This window comes from Canis lupus, chromosome X, assembly GCF_011100685.1.
Source record: "Canis lupus familiaris isolate Mischka breed German Shepherd chromosome X, alternate assembly UU_Cfam_GSD_1.0, whole genome shotgun sequence".
In the NCBI taxonomy this organism is placed as follows: Eukaryota; Metazoa; Chordata; class Mammalia; order Carnivora; family Canidae; genus Canis; species Canis lupus.
In genome coordinates this window covers 67404052-67423088 of record NC_049260.1, presented here as the reverse complement: position 1 = coordinate 67423088, position 19037 = coordinate 67404052, and the positions used below count along the sequence as shown (strand labels likewise).

Below are 19037 nucleotides of genomic sequence, written 5' to 3'. Positions count from 1 at the left end.
GCTGTATAATAGTGCTTCTGAATTGGCTTTCTGACATTGAATTGTAATCCAGATTTTGTAACTCTGTGGGAGAGAGGACTGTTTCTGATTCTTTCTTTTGAGGTGAGGTTTTCCTTTTAGTCATTTTGCTCAGTGCAGAGTGGCCAAAAACAAGTTGTCTTGGGAGAAGGAGAAAAAGAGAGGTGAGAAAGAAGGAAAGAAAAGAGAAAAAAGAAAGAAAAAGGAAGAAAAAAAGAAGAAAAAAGAAAAAGAAAGGAAAAAAAGAGTGGGGGAAGCAATGTGAAATCAGAAGGCAAAAAAAAAATAAAAATAAAAAAAAACAAACCACGGGGGAGTATCTTCTGATTCTGTATACTTTAAGTCCCTTGACTTCCCCTGGAACTTGTCCGTCTAGCTGGTCTTCTGGGGGAGGGGCCTGTTTTGCTGATTTTCAGCTGTTAGCACTTGGGGGAGCTGCTCTGCCCCCCGCCTGGTGCAGGGCTCAGTGGGGGTTGTTTACCCCGTGAGGCCCCAGGAGGAACAACCTCAGTGGCGGGGCCAGCTCTGGAGCCCTGGATTCAGCTCCCGCAGTAACTACGGAGCTCTCCGTCCAAAGGGGCCTGGAGGCTCCGGGGCGGGGCCGCTGATCTGCTCAGCTCGAGTCAGGAGCTCCCTTGCAGTCCTGGGCCCTCCCGGCCTTTGCCTGTCCCGGGGGGAGGCCGGATCCTGGGCTGTGTCCCCAGTCCCCAGTGCTCCCGTCCTGCGCTGTTGGATTCTTGTTCCCGGCCCAGCAGCCGCCTCCGCGGAGCCGCCCACCGCCCCCAGCCAGTCGGAGCTGCTTCCAGGACCGCGCAGCCCCCTCCGCGCAGAGCCGCTGCCGAAGCCCCTCCGAGCTGCTCCCGGGTCCCGCCGTGCACGTGCTGCAGCCCTTTAGGGAGCTCGGCTGCGTGGTATGTTGCACTCTCCTGGGCACGCAGGTGTCTGTTAGTGTCCCAGGGAGCCTGAGGACATCCCCGCCCTCCTGGAGTCCTGCTCTAACTCCCTGCAGGCCCCTTTCTGTCCGGGAAGGTTGGTGCAGCTCCTGCTTCTTGGGGACGGTGCTCTCCTGTCCTGGGGACACTCGCCCCGGCCTTAGCCCAGCTCCTCGCGGGGCCCCTCCCCCTGGGATGCCTTTTGTTTCTTTCTTTTTTCCCCGCGTCTTCCTACCTTGATAGAAGCAGGAACTCTTCTCACTGTAGCATTCCAGCTCTTCTCTCTTTAAATCTCAGGCCGAATTCATAGATTTTCAGGATGATTTGAAGGTTATCTAGGTAATTTGATGGGGACAGGTGATTTGGGGACCCTACTCTTCTGCCATCTTGCCCCTCCCTCAAATCCTAAGTTCTTAAAGAAAGAAAAATGTTTCCTTAGTAAAAAAAAAAAAAAAAGAGAGAGAGAGAGAAATGCAAAGCGGAATTCAAACCAAGGGGAATTCAAGTTCTGTTAATAAATAAAGCTGCCATAAATCAAATAATAAGACTGACGGTTTATCAAGTATAGTTCAATCTATTCTAAGTTACTCATTATTCTAAACATTAATTAAAACCATCAAAATTCTAGAGGAGAACACAGGCAGTAATGTCTTTGACATAGGCCACAGCAGCTTCTTACTAAATATGTCTTCTGAAGCAAAGGAAACAAAAGCAAATATAAACTATTGGGACTTCATCAAGATAAAAAACTTCTGTGCAACAAAGAAAACAATCAAAAAACCTGAAAGGCAATCTTTCCAATGGCCAACAGATATAAAAAAGAAGCTCAACATCACTCATCATCAGGGAAATACAAATGAAAACTATAATGAGCTATCAATTCATACCTGTCAGAATGTCTAAAATTAACACAGGAATCAACAGATGTTGGTGAGGATGTGGAGAAAGGAGAAGCCTTTTACACTGTTGGTAGGAATGCAAACTGGTGCAGCCAATCTGGAAAACTGTATGCAGGTTTCTTTTTTTTAAAAAAAATTTATTGGAGTTCAATTTGCCAACATATAGCATAACACCCATTGCTCATCCCAAGTGCCCCCCTCAGTGCCCATCATCCAGTCACCCCAACCCCCCACCCACCTCCCCTTCCACTACCCCTTGTTCATTTCCCAGAATTAGGTGTCTCTCATGTTTTGTCACCCTCACTGATATCTTCACTCATTTTCTCTCCTTTCCCTTTATTCCCTTTCACTAATTTTTATATTCCCCAAACAAATGAGACGATATAATGTTTGTCCTTCTCCGAATGACTTATTTCACTGTATACAGGTTTCTTAAAAAATTCTTTAAGAAACCACATAGAACAACCCTATGACCCAGCGATTGAACTTCTAGGTATTTGTCAAATGATACAAAATACTGAATCAAAGGGACACTTGCACTCCAATATTTATAGCAGGTTTATCAACAATAGCCAAATTATGGAAAAAGCCCAAATGCCCAACAATGTCCATCAACTGATGAATGGATAAAGAAACTTGATATAAGTTACTCAGCCATAAAAAGAATGAAATCCTGCCATTTGCAATAATGGGGATGGAGCTAGATAGTATTATGCTAAATGAAATAAGTCATTCAGAGAAAGACAAATACTGTATGATTTCACTCATATGTGGAATTTAAGAAACAAAACAGATGAACACAGTGGAGAGAAAGGGAGGCAAGTCATGAAACAGACTCTAAACTATACAGAAAAAACTGAGGGTTGCTGGAGAGGAGGTGAGTGGGGGGATGGGTTAAATGGGTGGTGGATATTAAGGACGGCACTTGTGATGAGCCCTGAGTGTTATATGTAAGTGCTTAATTACTAGATTCTACACCTGAAATTAATGTTACATTCTATGTTAACTAATTGGAATTTAAATACTTTTTTAAAAGTAGTGAATTAAAAGCTATTGTAAGTCAAAGTAAAGATGAATAAAGTCTCTCAAACATTCATTATAAATAAAATATTAAGGTGGAAAAACAATATTTTCAGTGGTCTAAGTTTATTTTTAAATATATCTTTTTTATTTTTAAATATATCTTAAGGATAAAGAGAGTGTGAAATATTTTATGCTAAGAATGTATGAGCTGAATGAGATATCTCTTCAGTTTAGAGAATATTTTTATATACTAGCTTCAATAGTTATAGAAACAATCAATAAATTTAATTCCAGTTCTAACCATATCATTGGATTAAAGAAAAACTAGCTCACTTTTGCTTTAGTAAAAATAATAATGATAATAATATGGAGGAATGGATCCTACAGATTAGTAAGGCTTACTGAGTTTTTACATAATGATTTGGCTTAATTCAAATCCTTATTGTAGATAATAACAAAGAGTTAGACTAATGACTAAATTATGGCACTGTGCTAAAATATCTTGTGTTTTGATATATAACATGTGCTTAAATTAAGCATAATATTCTTCCACACTGTATTTTCATTTCATTTTCTCTGTATATTTTATATCTAACAAAAGTGCCCTAAAACTAACTTATGCAATAAATATGCTCTATATTTGTCTTCCAGAATCTGATGACATTATATGACATATCACTAGCTGTACAACTTCTGTGTTGAAAAAGACATCACCTAACAAGAAAGATAAATGCTCTATCCATGGTGAAACTCTATCATATGTAGTTTAGGCAAGAAGATAATTGAAAATGACAAGAAGTATGTCAATTAAAATATAGAGATTTTAAAAGTGCTCAAATGCATAGATTGATAATCCACACTGTGTTAAGTATTTTCTAAATTATAACTTTAAGGAAGGTCATAATTCTTGCCCCAGGCACATATCAAAATGAAGTCCTTTTACCACTATTTGGCAACAGTCTCACCATAAACACCATCAATTTTGCTGTCCACAACCCTGTTTCATTCAAAATAAGATTAACATGCTACATCAGAATATCTATTGAATCTCTAACTTACTGAGAGCTTCAGTCAGGATAAAAAGAGACAGATACTGTTAAATTCCCATTGTTGTAATTGGAGGACAAGACAGTAAATTTTCAATTATTCATTTGATATGGAAAATATTTACTGAATTATTAATTACTAATTCATTTTTATTTATTGAATTATTAATTATTTGCTCTTGACCAGTATTCAGTATAGATATAGTAGAATTTGGAAACTGTATAGACACACACATGCACACAAATAATATGTTTATATACACATTTTCACATGGCCCATGGTAAACTCTTAAAAGTTTATTGAATGACTTAGTTATTTAATCTACTCCAATTTTCCACAGGCAACTCCCTAAAGATTTATTGTCATAGCTCCCTTACCAGCAATGCTATCTTTATGATACTCATTGGGGGATGGGAATTAAAATGGAAGACCCCAAAATATGTCTTATTTCAACTGCTAGTCCTTATCTCTTTGTTTCCACCCTCCCCTCCTAAACCACATAAGCTAAATAAAGAGGAAAGTCTTTAATTTCCAACATATTAGACAATATCACATTATAACTATCTTTTGGGTTGTATTGGACTTTGAATGCCAGTCTTCAATATGCTGAGAAGATACACTCCCTGACCTTGTTTGCGGGAGTGAATTAATTGCTGGGAGTAACAAGCTTAGAATTGACATATAGAATGATATTCGACAGATGTTTTCACTAGAAATGAGATTAGTTTGTATATTTAGCAAAATGCTCAAAACAAAAAAATTGGGAATGTGCCCACTAGCTTTCAGCTGACATCAAAGTGAACAGATGTCACTTAAAACTCCTTTTAGGGTGTTAGGCCCTCTGCTGGATGAATGGATAAAGAAGATGTGAGATTACATATATGGAGTATTTATGGAATAATGGAATATTACTCAGCCATAACAAAACTGATGAACATAGGGGAAGGGAAGGAAAAAAAAAACAGGATAAAAGCAGAAAAGGATACAGACCTTGAGACACTCTTAACTATAGAGAACAAACTGAGGGCTGCTGGAGGGGAGGTGGATGGGGGCATAGGGTAATTGGGTGATAGGCAATGAGGAGGGCACTTGATGTAATGAGCACTGGTGTTATATGCAACTAATGAATCACTAAATTCTACGCTTAAATTCATAATGCACAATATGTTAACTAATTTGAATTTAAATAAAACAAAAAATGGAATAAAGACAAATGGTAGATGGCATACCAAGAAATTATAACAAGAAAATAACAAGATGAATAAAATGAGGAATACTTTACAGAGTATCAAATACAGCCAAACAAAGAGGAGAGCTCCCCAGATGATACATATTTAGAACAATCTGTAGTCAACAATACTCCAATACCAAATTTAAATTAGTGGCTTTATACATTTCACAGTATGTTGTCTATATTCTATTTCATTACCCAAGCACTGATGAACTTTACCCATAACCTTTCAATAGTTATTGTACGTTTATAGATTGAAGATACTATTCAAATAAGAATGCAATAACCAAGCGTTCCTCAGGTAATTCTTTCACATTTTTCTCTCTCTTTTTTAATTTGAGTATAATTTACATACAGTGTTATATTCATTTCAGGAGTGCAATTTAGTGATTTGACAAGTTTACACATTATACTATGTTTAACACAAGTGTAGCTTCCATCTGTCCTGTGACATCATTATTATAATATCATTGACTGTGTTTCTTATGCTGTGCTTTTTATTCTTGTGACTTATTCATTCTATAACTGAAAGCCTGCAGCTCCCTTGCCCTTTCATCTATTCTGTTCAACACCTGCCACCTTCCCCTCTGACAACCATCAGTTTGTTCTCTGTACGTATAGATCTGATCTGATTCTGCTTTTTCTTTCTTCATTTTTTCCTTTAGATTTCACATATGATTGCAATCATATGGTTTGTACTTCTCAGTCTGACTTATTTCACTTAGCATAACACCCTCTAGCTCCATTCATGTTGTTCCAATGACACAACCTCATCTTTTCTATGGCTACATAATATTCCATTGTGTATATGTTACACATTCTCTTTATCCATTCACCAACCGATGGACAATTAAGTTGCATCTATATCTTAGTTATTGTAAATAATGCTGCAATAAGCAGAGGGATGCATATATAGTTTTGAATTAGTGTTTTCATTTTCTATGGATAAATACCCAAAAGGAGAATTATTTCTATTTTTAATTTTTTGAGGAAACTTCATACCGTTTTCCACAGTGGCTATATAAATTTACATTCCTACCAACAATGCATAACTGTTCTTTTTTCACCATATCCTTACCAACACTTGTTATTTCTTGTAATTTTGATTTTGATCATTCTAACTGGTGTAAGGTGACATATTGTGCTTTTGATTTGTATTTTCCTGATGATTAGTGATGCTAAGCAGTTTTTCATGAGTTTGTTGGCAATTTCTCTATCTTCTTTGGAAAACTATCTATTCAGGTCCTCTGTTATTTTTGAATTGGATTATTTGCTTTTTTGGTGTTAAATTCTCTAAGTTTTTATATAATTTGGATGTGAACCCCTTATCAGTTAAAAAATTTGCAAATATATTCTCCCATTCAGTAGGTTGCCTTATGGTTTTGCTGATGATTTGCTTCACTGTGCAAAAGCTTTTTATACTGATGTACTCCCAATAGTTAATTTTTAAATTTTATTCACTTGCCTTAGGAGACAGATCTAGAAAAATGTTGCCGGCCAATGTCAGAGAAATTACTGCCTGTGTTGTCTTCAAAGATTTTTATGGTTTCATGTTCCATGTTTAGGTCTTTAATTCATGTTGACTTTATTCTTGTGTATGGTGTTAGAAAGTAGTCCAGTGCCATTTTTAACATATAGCTGTCCAGTTTTCTCAGTACTATTTGTTGAAGAGACTGTCTTTTTCCCATTGCATATTTTTTCCTCCTTTGTCATAGATCAATTGACCATACAGTCATAGGTTTATTTCTGGGCTCTCTGTTCTGCTCCATTAAATATCTCCACTTTTGTGCCAATATCATACTGTTTTAATCACTATAGACTTGTAGGGCAGTCCCGGTGGCCCAACGGTTTAGTGCTGCCTGCAGCCCAGGGTATGATCCTAGAGACCCAGGATAGAGTCTGACATTGGGCTCCCTGCATGTAGCCTGCTTCTCCCTCTGCCTGTGACTCTGCCTCTCTCTCTCTCTTTCTCTGAATAAATAAATAAAATCTTAAAAAAAAAAAGAACTGTCTTACTATAGACTTGTAGTATATCTTGAAATCTGGTATCCTGATACCACCAGCTTTGTTTTTCTCTCTCAGGATTGCTTTGGTTATTTGAGGTTTTCTGTGGTTCTATACACATTTTATTCTAGTTTTGTGAAATACATTGTGGCATTTTGATAGGGATTACATTGAGTCTTTGGAAATCAATCAACACCTTATACCATAGTGACGAAACGAAGGATAAAAATCATATTATCAACATAATAGATGCAAAAAAAGAATTTGACAAGAATCAAAATCCATTCATGATAAAAAAAATCAACAAAGTGGGGTTAGAAAGAACAAACCTCAGCATAATCAAGACTGTATATGAAAAACCCACAGCTAACATATTCAATGCTGAAAAACCAAGAGCATTCCCTCTAAGGTCAGAAAGAAAACAGGAATGTCCACTCTCACCACTTTTATTCAACATTGTACTATAAGTCCTTGATGCAGCACTCAGAAAAGAAAAAGAAATAAAAGGCATCCGTATTGGTAAAGAAGAAATTAAATTGTTACTATTTGCAGATGACATGATACTATACATAGAAAATCCTAAAGACTCCATCTAAAAACTACTAGAAGTATTAAATAAGTTCAGTAAAGTGGTAGAATACAAAATTAATAGCCAGAAATTGGTAGCATTTCTATACACTAATAATGAAGTAGCAGAAGGAGAAATCTTAAAATACCATTTACAATTACACCAAAAAGAATAAAATACCTTAGAATAAACTTAACCAAAAAGATGAAAGTCCAGTATCTGTACTCTAAAAGTTATAAAACACTGATGAAAGAAATTGAAGATGACATAAGCAAGTGGAGATATTTTATGCTCATGGACTGGAAGAATTAATATTGTTAAAATATCATATTACCCAAAACAAATCACATTTTTCATTCTTAAGCAGAATTGGAATTTTATAATCACTTGTGGTTCCTGATAACAAGAAACAGTATTAGGTATCTGATGCCAATTCCCTTAACATGCAAAAAATAACTTGAAGAAGGCTCATTAACTATAATATGTCTATCATTGCAAAGTACTACCACTTTTAGCATCCAACAATTGACCCATGTAGTCTACTACTTTTGTCTGTAATGTTAGCTTTGCATTTAGATTACACAGCTATGGGGAACCACATAACACAATCTTCAACTACTCCAACCCTTGCTTCAAATTAGCAAAATGAAATATGTTTCTCAAGGTTTTTCATGGTTACCTTCAAGGATCATGGTATAGGAAATCACTGACATATAGGCAAAACAAATATATTATCCCAGATTTGTATTCTGTATAGACTACCCCAACTGCAAAGCCCTTCAGGTCATCTGTCCAGAAAAAAAAAAAAACATTGAAAAAGAATATATTAAAGCAAAACTTCTATTGAGAAAAAAATGGAAAACTCTTTCTGAGGTAATAAATACTTCAAACTATCTCTTAAAAGCCAAAGGGAGTCAAGTCAGAGCATGGAAGGCTTAAGACATCAACTTGATATTCCAGAATATTATATACTTACCTCTTCCAAGGTTGTCAAAATTATGGCTAATTTCATTGGACTGGTGCCCCTTACTTGAAAGAGCCTATAGGTATCTGTCATAATCTATGGTATCTGAATGTGAACTCTGCTGCTTAGGAATGTCACAAGTTCAAAGACATCGTGTTGAGTGCTCCAAGCATCTAAAAATGACAAGATGGACACCTCAGGCTCCTTTCAAAACTGAGCTGCTAGGAACATGCTAGTATACCTGTGAGTGTCAAGACAGATGGTTCACAAGGGAGGCAGATGTAGCTCAATCTCTGTTTTGGACATGGATATCCATGCAAATCTCTGTCCCTACTTCTTTCCTTGAAAGGATAAAAGAGTTCCATGTATACTCCAAATCCCCATTTGTGGTTTCTAATTTAGTGGAATTTTATGACATTGTCAAATATTTTGCTATTTGTCCTTCTATATGAACATAAAACTGTACTATATTTCAGGTTTTATATTTTCACTAGAGTAAAAATCAAATACTGTCATGGAAAAATCTTTGAGAAAAACTATCCATATTTCTTACAGAGAAAAACAGCAATATAAATTTATAAAAATTACTTAGTTTTGAAATATGATTGGTACTTAGAAGTCAAGAAAATACTGAGTTCAGCTCTGTTCTTAATAGTATATATTTCTGGGGTGCCTGGGTGGTTAAATTGGTTAAGTGGCTGCCTTCGACTAAGGTCATGATCCCAGGGTCCTGGGATGGAGACCAGGGATTGGGCTCCCTGCTCTGTAGGGAGTCTGCTTCTCCCTCTCTTTCTGCCCCTTCCCCTACTCATGTGCACACTCTCTCTGTCTCAAATAAGTAAATAAAATCTTTAAAAATAGTATATATTTCTTTTTCTTAAGAGACTTTGATTTTCAGACATTTTAATCCATTGTAGGTCTTTCTATTCTTAACAGTCAAAAGCTATTTGTCCTTCTATGATCTATCTATGGCTATCCCCAATCTTTAACTATACCTATCTTACAACATTTACACTTCTCTTTTATTTAAGTAATAAATACATAAATGCACATGTTATTTCTCCCACTAGATTCATCAGAGGTTAACAGGAACAAATTCTGTGTCTACATATATTCCTACAATGCCCAGTACAGTTTTTTAAATATTATCGTATACATGAAACAACATCTGAAATTAATGATGTACTATATGTTGGTTAATTGACTTTAAGTAAAAATATAATTGTAGGTATATAATGGGCTGAAAGATAGTTAACATGTTTCTCAGAGCACACTAGTTAACAGGATTGCTCAAGGAATAGGATATTGTAGTTCATGTCTGTAATTGAGCTTTACTATCAGAATCAGTTCAAAAGTGACAGGTTAAATTATGCTTAAAGTCTTGAGGTTTAATAACTTTCCAAAATGTGTTTGAGCAATTTCCTAGTTTTGTAAATATAAGTTTATAACAAAATAAGATTTCTCTCAGATGAGCAAAGATCTTGCTATAGCTTACATCATTACTCTGAACATAGTTAACCATTGTGCCATACTAGACATGCACAGAGTGAATTAAATTTAAATGAAGTGAGTACTGATTTCAAGAAATTTCTTGAATCATATTATCATGCCATGTCCTCCTCAAAGATAAATAGAATTACACAGAGAAATTTGTTTAATTGAGGATTTAAAGTATTGACTTTTCAGTTAATCATGGCTTTGTTGTACCATTACCAAGTATTTCTTGCCAGCTCCATAAATGAGCAAGATATCCAAATACCATTTAAAAACATATACTATGCAAATATATATATGTATGTGTACATATGCATATATGTGTGTATATGCAATCACTGTGATAAGAAACAGTTTACAGTGTAAATAGGCATCCTGCAATTCTTCATGGAAGTTGTGGACTTGTGCATTTATTTGTAAAAAGGATAAAGAAAGTATTAAGTGAGCAATATGTGTGCTAATCCCCTCTTGACAAAAATGTTCTCATTGAAATGGGAAATTCATATAATGCCAACTGACTTTCTAATTTCAGTTTTGTATTCTCTGTACATCATCTGCACAGATTTCACCATATGCATTCTTCTTTTGTGTCAATGTAATGCAAAAATATGACAACCAAAATATCAGTCCCAAGGAAGGAATGTGCTCTATTTTAAGGAAAATATTTGTTTGTACAAAAATACATCGAAAAGAAGTATAAAGAAACTATTCAAATTCTTGGAGGGGTGCCAGGAAGATGGCAGAGCTAGGAGAACCCTAAGCTCATTCCATCCTATGTTTACAAATAAATATCACTCATATCCAAGTAAATAAACCAGAAAACAATCCAAAGACTAGCAGAACAAACTCCACAACTAAAGGTAGAGAAGAACCCACATCAGAGACTTTAAGAAGGGCAAAAATGGTGAGCAGGAGCTGCCTGCAGGAGGGAGGAAACTGCTGTTCCAAAGAGGGAAAAACACCAGGGAGCCCACACAGGAGACACAAACCCCCCTAACATCCAGCCGTGAAAACCAGAGAGGCTGAAGTCTGTGAGTTTTTATTACCAGCAGGACTTGGAGGCTGGAGCTTTAAAGTCAGCAACATTAGCAATGGGTGAGCCATGAGGGCAAGTGTTAGCCAGGTTCCCACCATTAAAGAGACAACAGTTCAAGAAGAGATTTGTCCCTTCTTGAAGGGACAGCTTGCACAATGTGAGGGAGATCTGTCTATACTGATTTCAGAGCATGTTGGGGGACTGCTTTGGGAACAAAGAGCTGATAGTCACCATTTTTATCCCCCAACTCGCAGCATAATCAGAAAGCCACTTGCAGAGGCAGTGCTGCACCAGACACTTGATATCTAAACTGTTGCCAGAGTGCCATTCCCACAAGTTCTCCAGAGAGCTCCCCCACTCCAAGCCTGCTTGACTTGGCCCTTGACTCAGCACAATTTTTGTTAATGTTGTACACCCCACCCAGCTGCCACACACAGATGTGGCTTTCCTCAACCACTGCACTCCATGCACACAGCCACCATGCACACAGAAGTCAGATGGTGCAACCAACCACCTGATGCACAGACACTGTGCCCAGTCCCTGTGTACACAAAGGTTATGGGCCCTTGTCCTATTGTGCACCACGCCCCCAGACGTAGTGCTTCAGGGAATCACCTAGGACTAGCTGCTCATTGCAAATTTTCCTAACACTGGCACCTCAACCCTGAGCCCTTCTGCTTTCATTCCCCAACAGAGCCAGCCTGCCCAGATCTCACTAGCATCACAGAGAGCAAACACAACCTATAACATGAAAAGCCAGGGCACAAAGCTGCTGTTTGGCACAATTTAACTTCTCCATCGACAGCATTAACAGAGGATCACCTGCAGGAAGCAGCCCAGCACCAACATTGGTTGCTTCCTTGTTTAGACCAAGCCCTGAGCTCAAGTTAGACTACCCTTCTCAGTCAAGCTTGCTTCAGTCCAAGCCCAGGGGTCCCCTCCCCAGAAGGCAAGCAAAAACTTTTGCCCATACAACTTCACCAAAGGTGGAATAAGTGATATGTCTCATTTAACAAGCAGACCAGAACACATCTAGTTAAAACATACAACATTCATGCAAGGGATCAGAAACTATTGACAGCATGCGATGAGGTCTTCTGCGAACAACTGGCCTGAAGGATAAAGCATCCAAAACAAAACAGTACAGGGCATGCAACACATACTAGAGGAACCCCTGAAGTGCCATGTCCTGGGCACTACAGGAACTTGTCTTCTTAAGGACATTACTTTCCAGAGCAGCAGACATAACTGGATTTTCTAATGCAAAGAAGAAGGCAGAGACTTAGAAAAAATGAAAAGATTGAGGAATTTATCCCAAATGAAAGAACAAAATAAGGCCATGGCCAGAGTTCTAGTGAAATAGATATGTTACAAGTAAGATGGATAATTTAAAGCAGGGGATCCCTGGGTGGCTCAGCAGTTTAGCGCCTGCCTTTGGCCCAAGGCGTGATCCTGGAGCCCCAGGATCGAGTCCCACGTTGTGCTCCTTGCATGGAGCCTGCTTCTCCCTCTGCCTGTGTCTCTGCCTCTCTCTATATATGTCTATCATGAACAAATGAATAAATAAATCTTTAAAAAATAAAAAAGATAATTTAAAGCAATTATCAGAAAGATACTAAATGGACTTGAGAAAAGAATACAAGACTTGAATTGGATCCTTACCACAGAGAAAATAAAATTAAAAAGAATCATCCAGAAATGAAGAATGCAATAAATGAGATTGGAAACAAGCTTGATGCAATTAAGAAGAGGCTAGAATAAGTAGAGGGAAAAAATAGTGACATAAAAGACAAAATAATGGAAAATAATGAAACTGAACAAAAGAAAGAAGAATTATATAGCATGAGAATACACTTAGGGAAATCAGGAACTATATAAAATATACTAACATTTGTATAATAGGAGTCCAAAATGAAAAAGACAAAGAAAAGGAAGTAGAAAATATATTTGAAGAAAAAAATAGCTGAAAACTTCCCTAATCTTGGGAACAAAAAGTCTTACAGATCCAAGAGGAACAAAGACCTCCCTTCAAATCAAGAAAAGCCAGCCAAACCAAGACTTGTTATAATTAAATTTATAAAATGCAGTTATAAACAACAATAAATAAAAGAGCAAAAGAAAAGAAGTTCTTAACTTATAAAGGAAAACCCATAAGGCTGCTCAGAGATTTCTCAACAGTAACTTGGAAAGACAGAAGGGAAGGGCATGATACATTCAAAGTGCTGAAAGGAAAAATATGCAACCAAGAATACTCTATCCAGCAACACTATCATTCAGAATAGAAGGTGATATAAAAAGTTTCCCAGACAAACAAAAACTAAACGAGTTCATGACCACTAAAACAGCCCTACAAAAAATATTAAAGGATACTCTTTGGGTAGAAAAGAGACAACTAAATTGACAAAGACAAAAAAGGATCAAAGAAAGTCTCCAGAAAAAATGACAAAATAAGTTATAAAATGGCGATAAATACATATCCATCAGTAATTACTTTTAATGTAAATGAACTAAATGCTCCAATCAAAAAATACAGGGTGTCAGAATAGACAAAAAAAAAAACAACACCGGGATCCCTGGGTGGCGCAGCGGTTTGGCGCCTGCCTTTGGCCCAGGGCACGATCCTGGAGACCCAGGATCGAATCCCATGTCGGGCTCCCGGTGCATGGAGCCTGCTTCTCCCTCTGCCTGTGTCTCTGCCTCTCTCTCTCTCTCTCTCTCTGTGTGACTATCATAAATAAATTAAAAAAAAAACCCATCTATATTCTGCTGAGGAGACTCATTTCAGACCTAAAGACACCTGCAGATAGAAAGTGAGGAGATCAAGAAATTTTTATCCTGCAAATGAATGTCAAAAGAAAGCCAGAGTAGCAATACATACATGAGACAAACTAGACTTTATTTTTTTAAGATTTTTATTTATTTGTTTGACAGAGAGAGAGGAAGAAGCAGGATCCCTGCTTAGCAAGGAGCCTGATGTAGGGCTTGATCCCAGGACTCTGGCATCATGACCTAAGCTGAAGGCAGGCCCTTAACCAACTGAGCTACCCAGGTACCCCCAAACTAGACTTTATTTTTATTTTTATTTTTTTTTAATATTTTATTTATTATTTATTTAAGTCACAGACAGAGAGAGAGAGAGGCAGAGACACAGGCAGAGAGAGAAGCAGGCTCCATGCACCAGGAGCCCGATGTGGGATTCGATCCCGGGTCTCCAGGATCGTGCCCTGGGCCAAAGGCAGGCGCCAAACCGCTGCGCCACCCAGGGATCCCCAAACTAGACTTTAAAACAAAGAATGTAACAAGAAATAAAGAAGGGCACTATATCATAACAAAGGGAACCATCAAACAAAGAGATTTAAAATTGTAAATATTTATGCCCACAATATGGGAATATCCAATTATATAAAACAATAACAAACATTAGGGAACTAATTGAGGATAACACAATAATAGTAGGAGAGTTTAACACCCCAGTTACATCAATGGACACATCATCTAAACAAAAAAATAAAAAAGGAAACAATGGCTTTGAATGATATACTGAACCAGATGGACCTAACAGATACATTCAGAACACTCCATCCTAAAACAGCAGAATACACATTCTTTTCAAGTGCACATAGGACATTCTCCAGAATATATCAAATGTGAGGTCACAAATTAGGCCTCAACAAATAGAAAAAGACTGAATACAAGGTGCCTGGGTGGCTCAGCAGTTAAGCATCTGCGTTCGGCTCAGGGCATGATCCTGGAATTCCAGGATCAGGTCCCACGTCAAGCTCCCCACGGGGAGTCAGATTCTCCCTCTGCCTATGTTTCTGCCTCTTTCTGTGTGTCTCTTATGAATAAATAAATAAATCTTTAAAAAAAGAAAAAGACTGAATACATACCATGCAACTTTTCTAACCACAATGTGAATGGCTCAACCAGGAAATCAAAGAAGAAATTAAAAAATACATGGACACAACTTAAAATAAAAACACAATACCCTGCTCCGCAGTGTCGGGTATATTTGGACCCATGCTGGAGCTTGTAAATAAACCCTCGTGTGAAAAAAAAAAAAAAAAAAAAAAAAAAAAAAAAAAAAAAAAAAAAAACCACAATGGCCCCAAATCTTTGAGATATTACAAAAAAGGGTCCTATAAGGGAAGTACAGAGAAATAAAGGCGTACCTCAAGATGCAATAAAAATCTCAAATGAATATCCTCATATTATATCCAAAGGGACTATAAAAAGAAACACAAAAGCAATGGAAGGAAATAAAAAAGCCCAAAGCAGAAATAAGGGAAATAGAAACTAAAAACAAAACAAAACAAAACAATAGAACACGTCAAAGAAACATGAAGCTGGTATGATAAAAAATTAATAAAATTGATAAATTTCTCACTAGAATTATCAAAAAGAAAATAGAAAGGAACTAAATAAATAAAATCACAATTAGGAGGAGAAATAACAACCAAAACCACAAAAATGAAATTATAAGGAACTATTATGAAAAACCATATGCCAGCAAATTGGACAACATGGAACAAATGGATAAATTCCTAGAAACATATAAACTACCAAAATTGAAACAAGAAGAAATAGGAAGTTTGAATAGACTGATAACCAGCAAATAAATTGAGCCAATAATAAAAAAACTCCCAACAAACAAAAGTCACAGGCCAGATGGCTTAAAGGAGAATTCTACCAATCATTTAAATAAGTTAATAATTATTCTCCTGAAAATGATCCAAAAAATAGAAATGTAGGTAAAACTTCCAAATTCATTCTATGATGTCAGAATTACCCTGATACTAAAACCAGATAAAGTCTCTATCAAAAAAGAGGACTACAAGCCAATATCCCTGATGAACATGGATGAAAATATTCTCAACAAAATATCATCAAACTTAAGCCAACAACAAATTAAAATAATCATTCACCATGATGAAGTGGGATGAATTTCTGGGGTCCAAGAGTAGTTAAATATTTGCAAATCAATCAATGTGACACATCACATTAATGAAAGAAAAGATAAGAATTTATTGATTCTTTCAATAAATACAGAAAAAGCATTTGACAAAGTACAACATCCATTCATGATAAAAACCCTCACACAAAATAGGAATAGAGGGAACATACCTCAACATCATAAAGGCCATCTATGAAAAACCCACAGCTAATCTTATCCCCAATGGTGAAAATACAAGAGTTTTACTTATAGGGTCAGGAACAAAACATGGATGTCCATTCTCACCACTGTTGTTAAACATAGTACTAGAAGTCCTAGCCACAGCAATCAGACAATAAAAAATAAATACCATCCGAATCTCCAGGGAAAAAGTAAAACATTCACTATTTGCAGATCACATGATATCCTATATAGAAAACACAAAAGACTCCTCAAGAAACTGCTAAAAATGATGAATAAATTCAGTAAAATCATGGGATATGATTTTACATATCAAAATGCAGAAATCATTTGCATTTCTATACACCAATAACAAAATAGCAGAATGAAAATTAAGGAATCAATTTATAATAGCACAAAAAAACAATAAGATACCTAGGAATAAACCTAACTAAATAGATGAAAGAACTGAACTCTGACAACTATAAAACATTAATGAGATAAATTGAAGATGAAACCAAGAAATAGGAAAATATTCCATGATCATGGATTGAAAGAACCAATATTGTTAAAATATCTATACTATGCAAAGCAATCTACACGTGTAATGCAATCCCTATCCAAATACCACCATGTTTTTCACAGAGCTACTTCACAAACGATCTTAAAATTTAAATGGAACTATAAAATACCCCAAATCAGCCACAGCAGCCTTAAAAAAGAAAAGTGAAGTTGGAAGCACTGCATTTCCAATCTTCAAGTTACATTAAAAAGCTGTAATGAGGCGGGAGCGGGAGAGCAGCGGCCAGAGCGCCGGCTGGGCTGGGGAGACGCGCTGGCGGCACGGCGGGCTCCGCGCTGCAGCGCCGCACAACCGAGACCTGCTTTACTGCTTGCGCGGGCCTGACTTTCCCATGACGGAGTTGTCCGCGGAGGAGAAGACCTGTTCCGGGTGAGCCCAGGCCGCCCCAGAAATGCGATGGCCGAGGAGCGGGTACCAAGGACCAGGCTGAGAGGTTGGGTTTCGAGCCAAGACCCTGGATTCTCCTAGTTAACATTAAAGAGCTCTGAGGGTGTACCCGTGAAAATGGCGTGATCTGCATTGGCCTCCCACAATTTGAAGGCATGGCAGTTAAGGAACACACATGGACTCGTGGCACATGGAAATGTGTGCACAGAAAAAGGAAATCTATGATTTTCTAAAAGTAGGAAGGCATTCTTCCTCACCAAAATGGATACATTCTGCTCAGTTATCAAGTTTGAAAATCTCCAAGAACTAAAGAGACTGTGTCACTGGGGTCCCATCATAGCCCTCGGTGTTATAGCAGTATGTTCCACAATGGCCATGATTGACTCTGTGTTGTGGTATTGGCCTTTACATACAACTGGAGGAAGCGTGAATTTCATTATGTTGATAAACTGGACTGTCATGATTCTTTATAACTACTTCAATGCCATGTTTATTGGTCCTGGCTTTGTCCCTTTGGGGTGGAAACCGGAAAATTCTCAGGATAGAGAGGATGTACCTCTCTGGAGGATGTACCTCCAGTATTGTAAAGTCTGCCAAGCATACAAGGCACCACGGTCACATCACTGCATAAAGTGTAACAGATGTGTGATGAAGATGGACCATCACTGTCCTTGGATCAGCAACTCTTGTGGTTACCAAAATCATGCTTCCTTCACACTGTTTCTCCTTTTAGCACCACTGGGTTGTATTCATTCTGCCTTCATTTTTGTTATGACTATGTATACACAGCTTCATAATCGGCTCTCCTTTGGGTGGAACACGGTAAAGATTGATATGAGTGCATCCCGGAGAGATCCCCTTCCAATTATTCCCTTTGGATTAGCAGCATTTGCGGCCACCTTGTTTGCCTTGGGATTAGCTTTAGGAACAACCATAGCTGTTGGGATGTTGTTTTTTATCCAGATGAAAATAATTCTCAGAAACAATATAAGCTTAAATTTTATTACCTGTCTTTTAATATTGCAAATTTTTGTCAAATCAAATAAAGATCAATGGATGTTCTATATAAAAAAAAAAGCTGTAATGATTAAAACTGTATGATATTGGCACAAGAATAGACACATATTTCAATGCAATAGAATAGAAAATCCAGAAATAAACCCATGACTTTATGATCAATTAATCTTTAACAAAGAAATAAAGAATGTCCAATGAGAAAACAGTCTCTTCAACAAATGGTGTTGGGATAACTGGACAACAATATGCAAAAGAATGAAACTAGATCACTTTGTTACATGATACACAAAAATAAATTCAAAATGGATGAAAGATCTAAATGCAAGAACAAAAGCATAAAAATCCAAGAGGAAAACATTGGTCATAACTGCTTTCACATAGGCCATAGAAACATTTTTCTAGAAATGTCTCTGAAGGCAAGTGAAACAAAAGCATAATAATCTATTGAGAGTTCATCAAAATAGCAAGATTCTGCACTGTGAAGGAAAAAAAATCAGCTGAACTCTGAGGCAGTCTATAAATAGGAGAATATATTTGCAAATGACATATCTGATAAAAGGTTATTATCCAAAATATATAAAGAACTTATAAAACTCAACACCCTAAAAATAAATTATCCAGCTAATAAATGGGCAGAAGACATGAATAGACATTGTTCTAAAAAAAGATATCCAGATGTCCAAGAGAAATAAAAAACAATGCTCAAATTCACTTATGATCA

At 37.0% G+C, this 19037-nt stretch overlaps 2 protein-coding genes across 2 annotated transcripts in view; one reads left to right on the top strand and one right to left on the bottom strand.

Moving 5' to 3' along the window:
* LOC119868306 (dachshund homolog 1-like) overlaps positions 1-17456 on the bottom strand; it is a 220868-nt gene extending 203412 nt beyond the window's left edge. Inside the window, exon 1 of the mRNA XM_038588810.1 lies at positions 17095-17456. Coding sequence (XP_038444738.1) covers positions 17095-17456 — 362 coding nt within the window. The remainder of the gene's footprint in view (positions 1-17094) is intronic.
* LOC106558377 (palmitoyltransferase ZDHHC6-like) lies at positions 17217-18400 on the top strand. Its single transcript, XM_038588809.1, has one exon. It carries the CDS (start codon positions 17561-17563, stop codon positions 18398-18400), a length of 840 nt encoding a protein of 279 aa, XP_038444737.1. The 5' UTR covers positions 17217-17560.
* The last annotated feature ends 637 nt before the right edge of the window (positions 18401-19037 follow it).

What these genes read in the sequence shown, in the direction of transcription:
- LOC106558377 (XM_038588809.1), top strand. Translation starts at nt 17,561, where the DNA reads ATGGATACATTCTGCTCAGTTATCAAGTTTGAAAATCTCCAAGAACTA.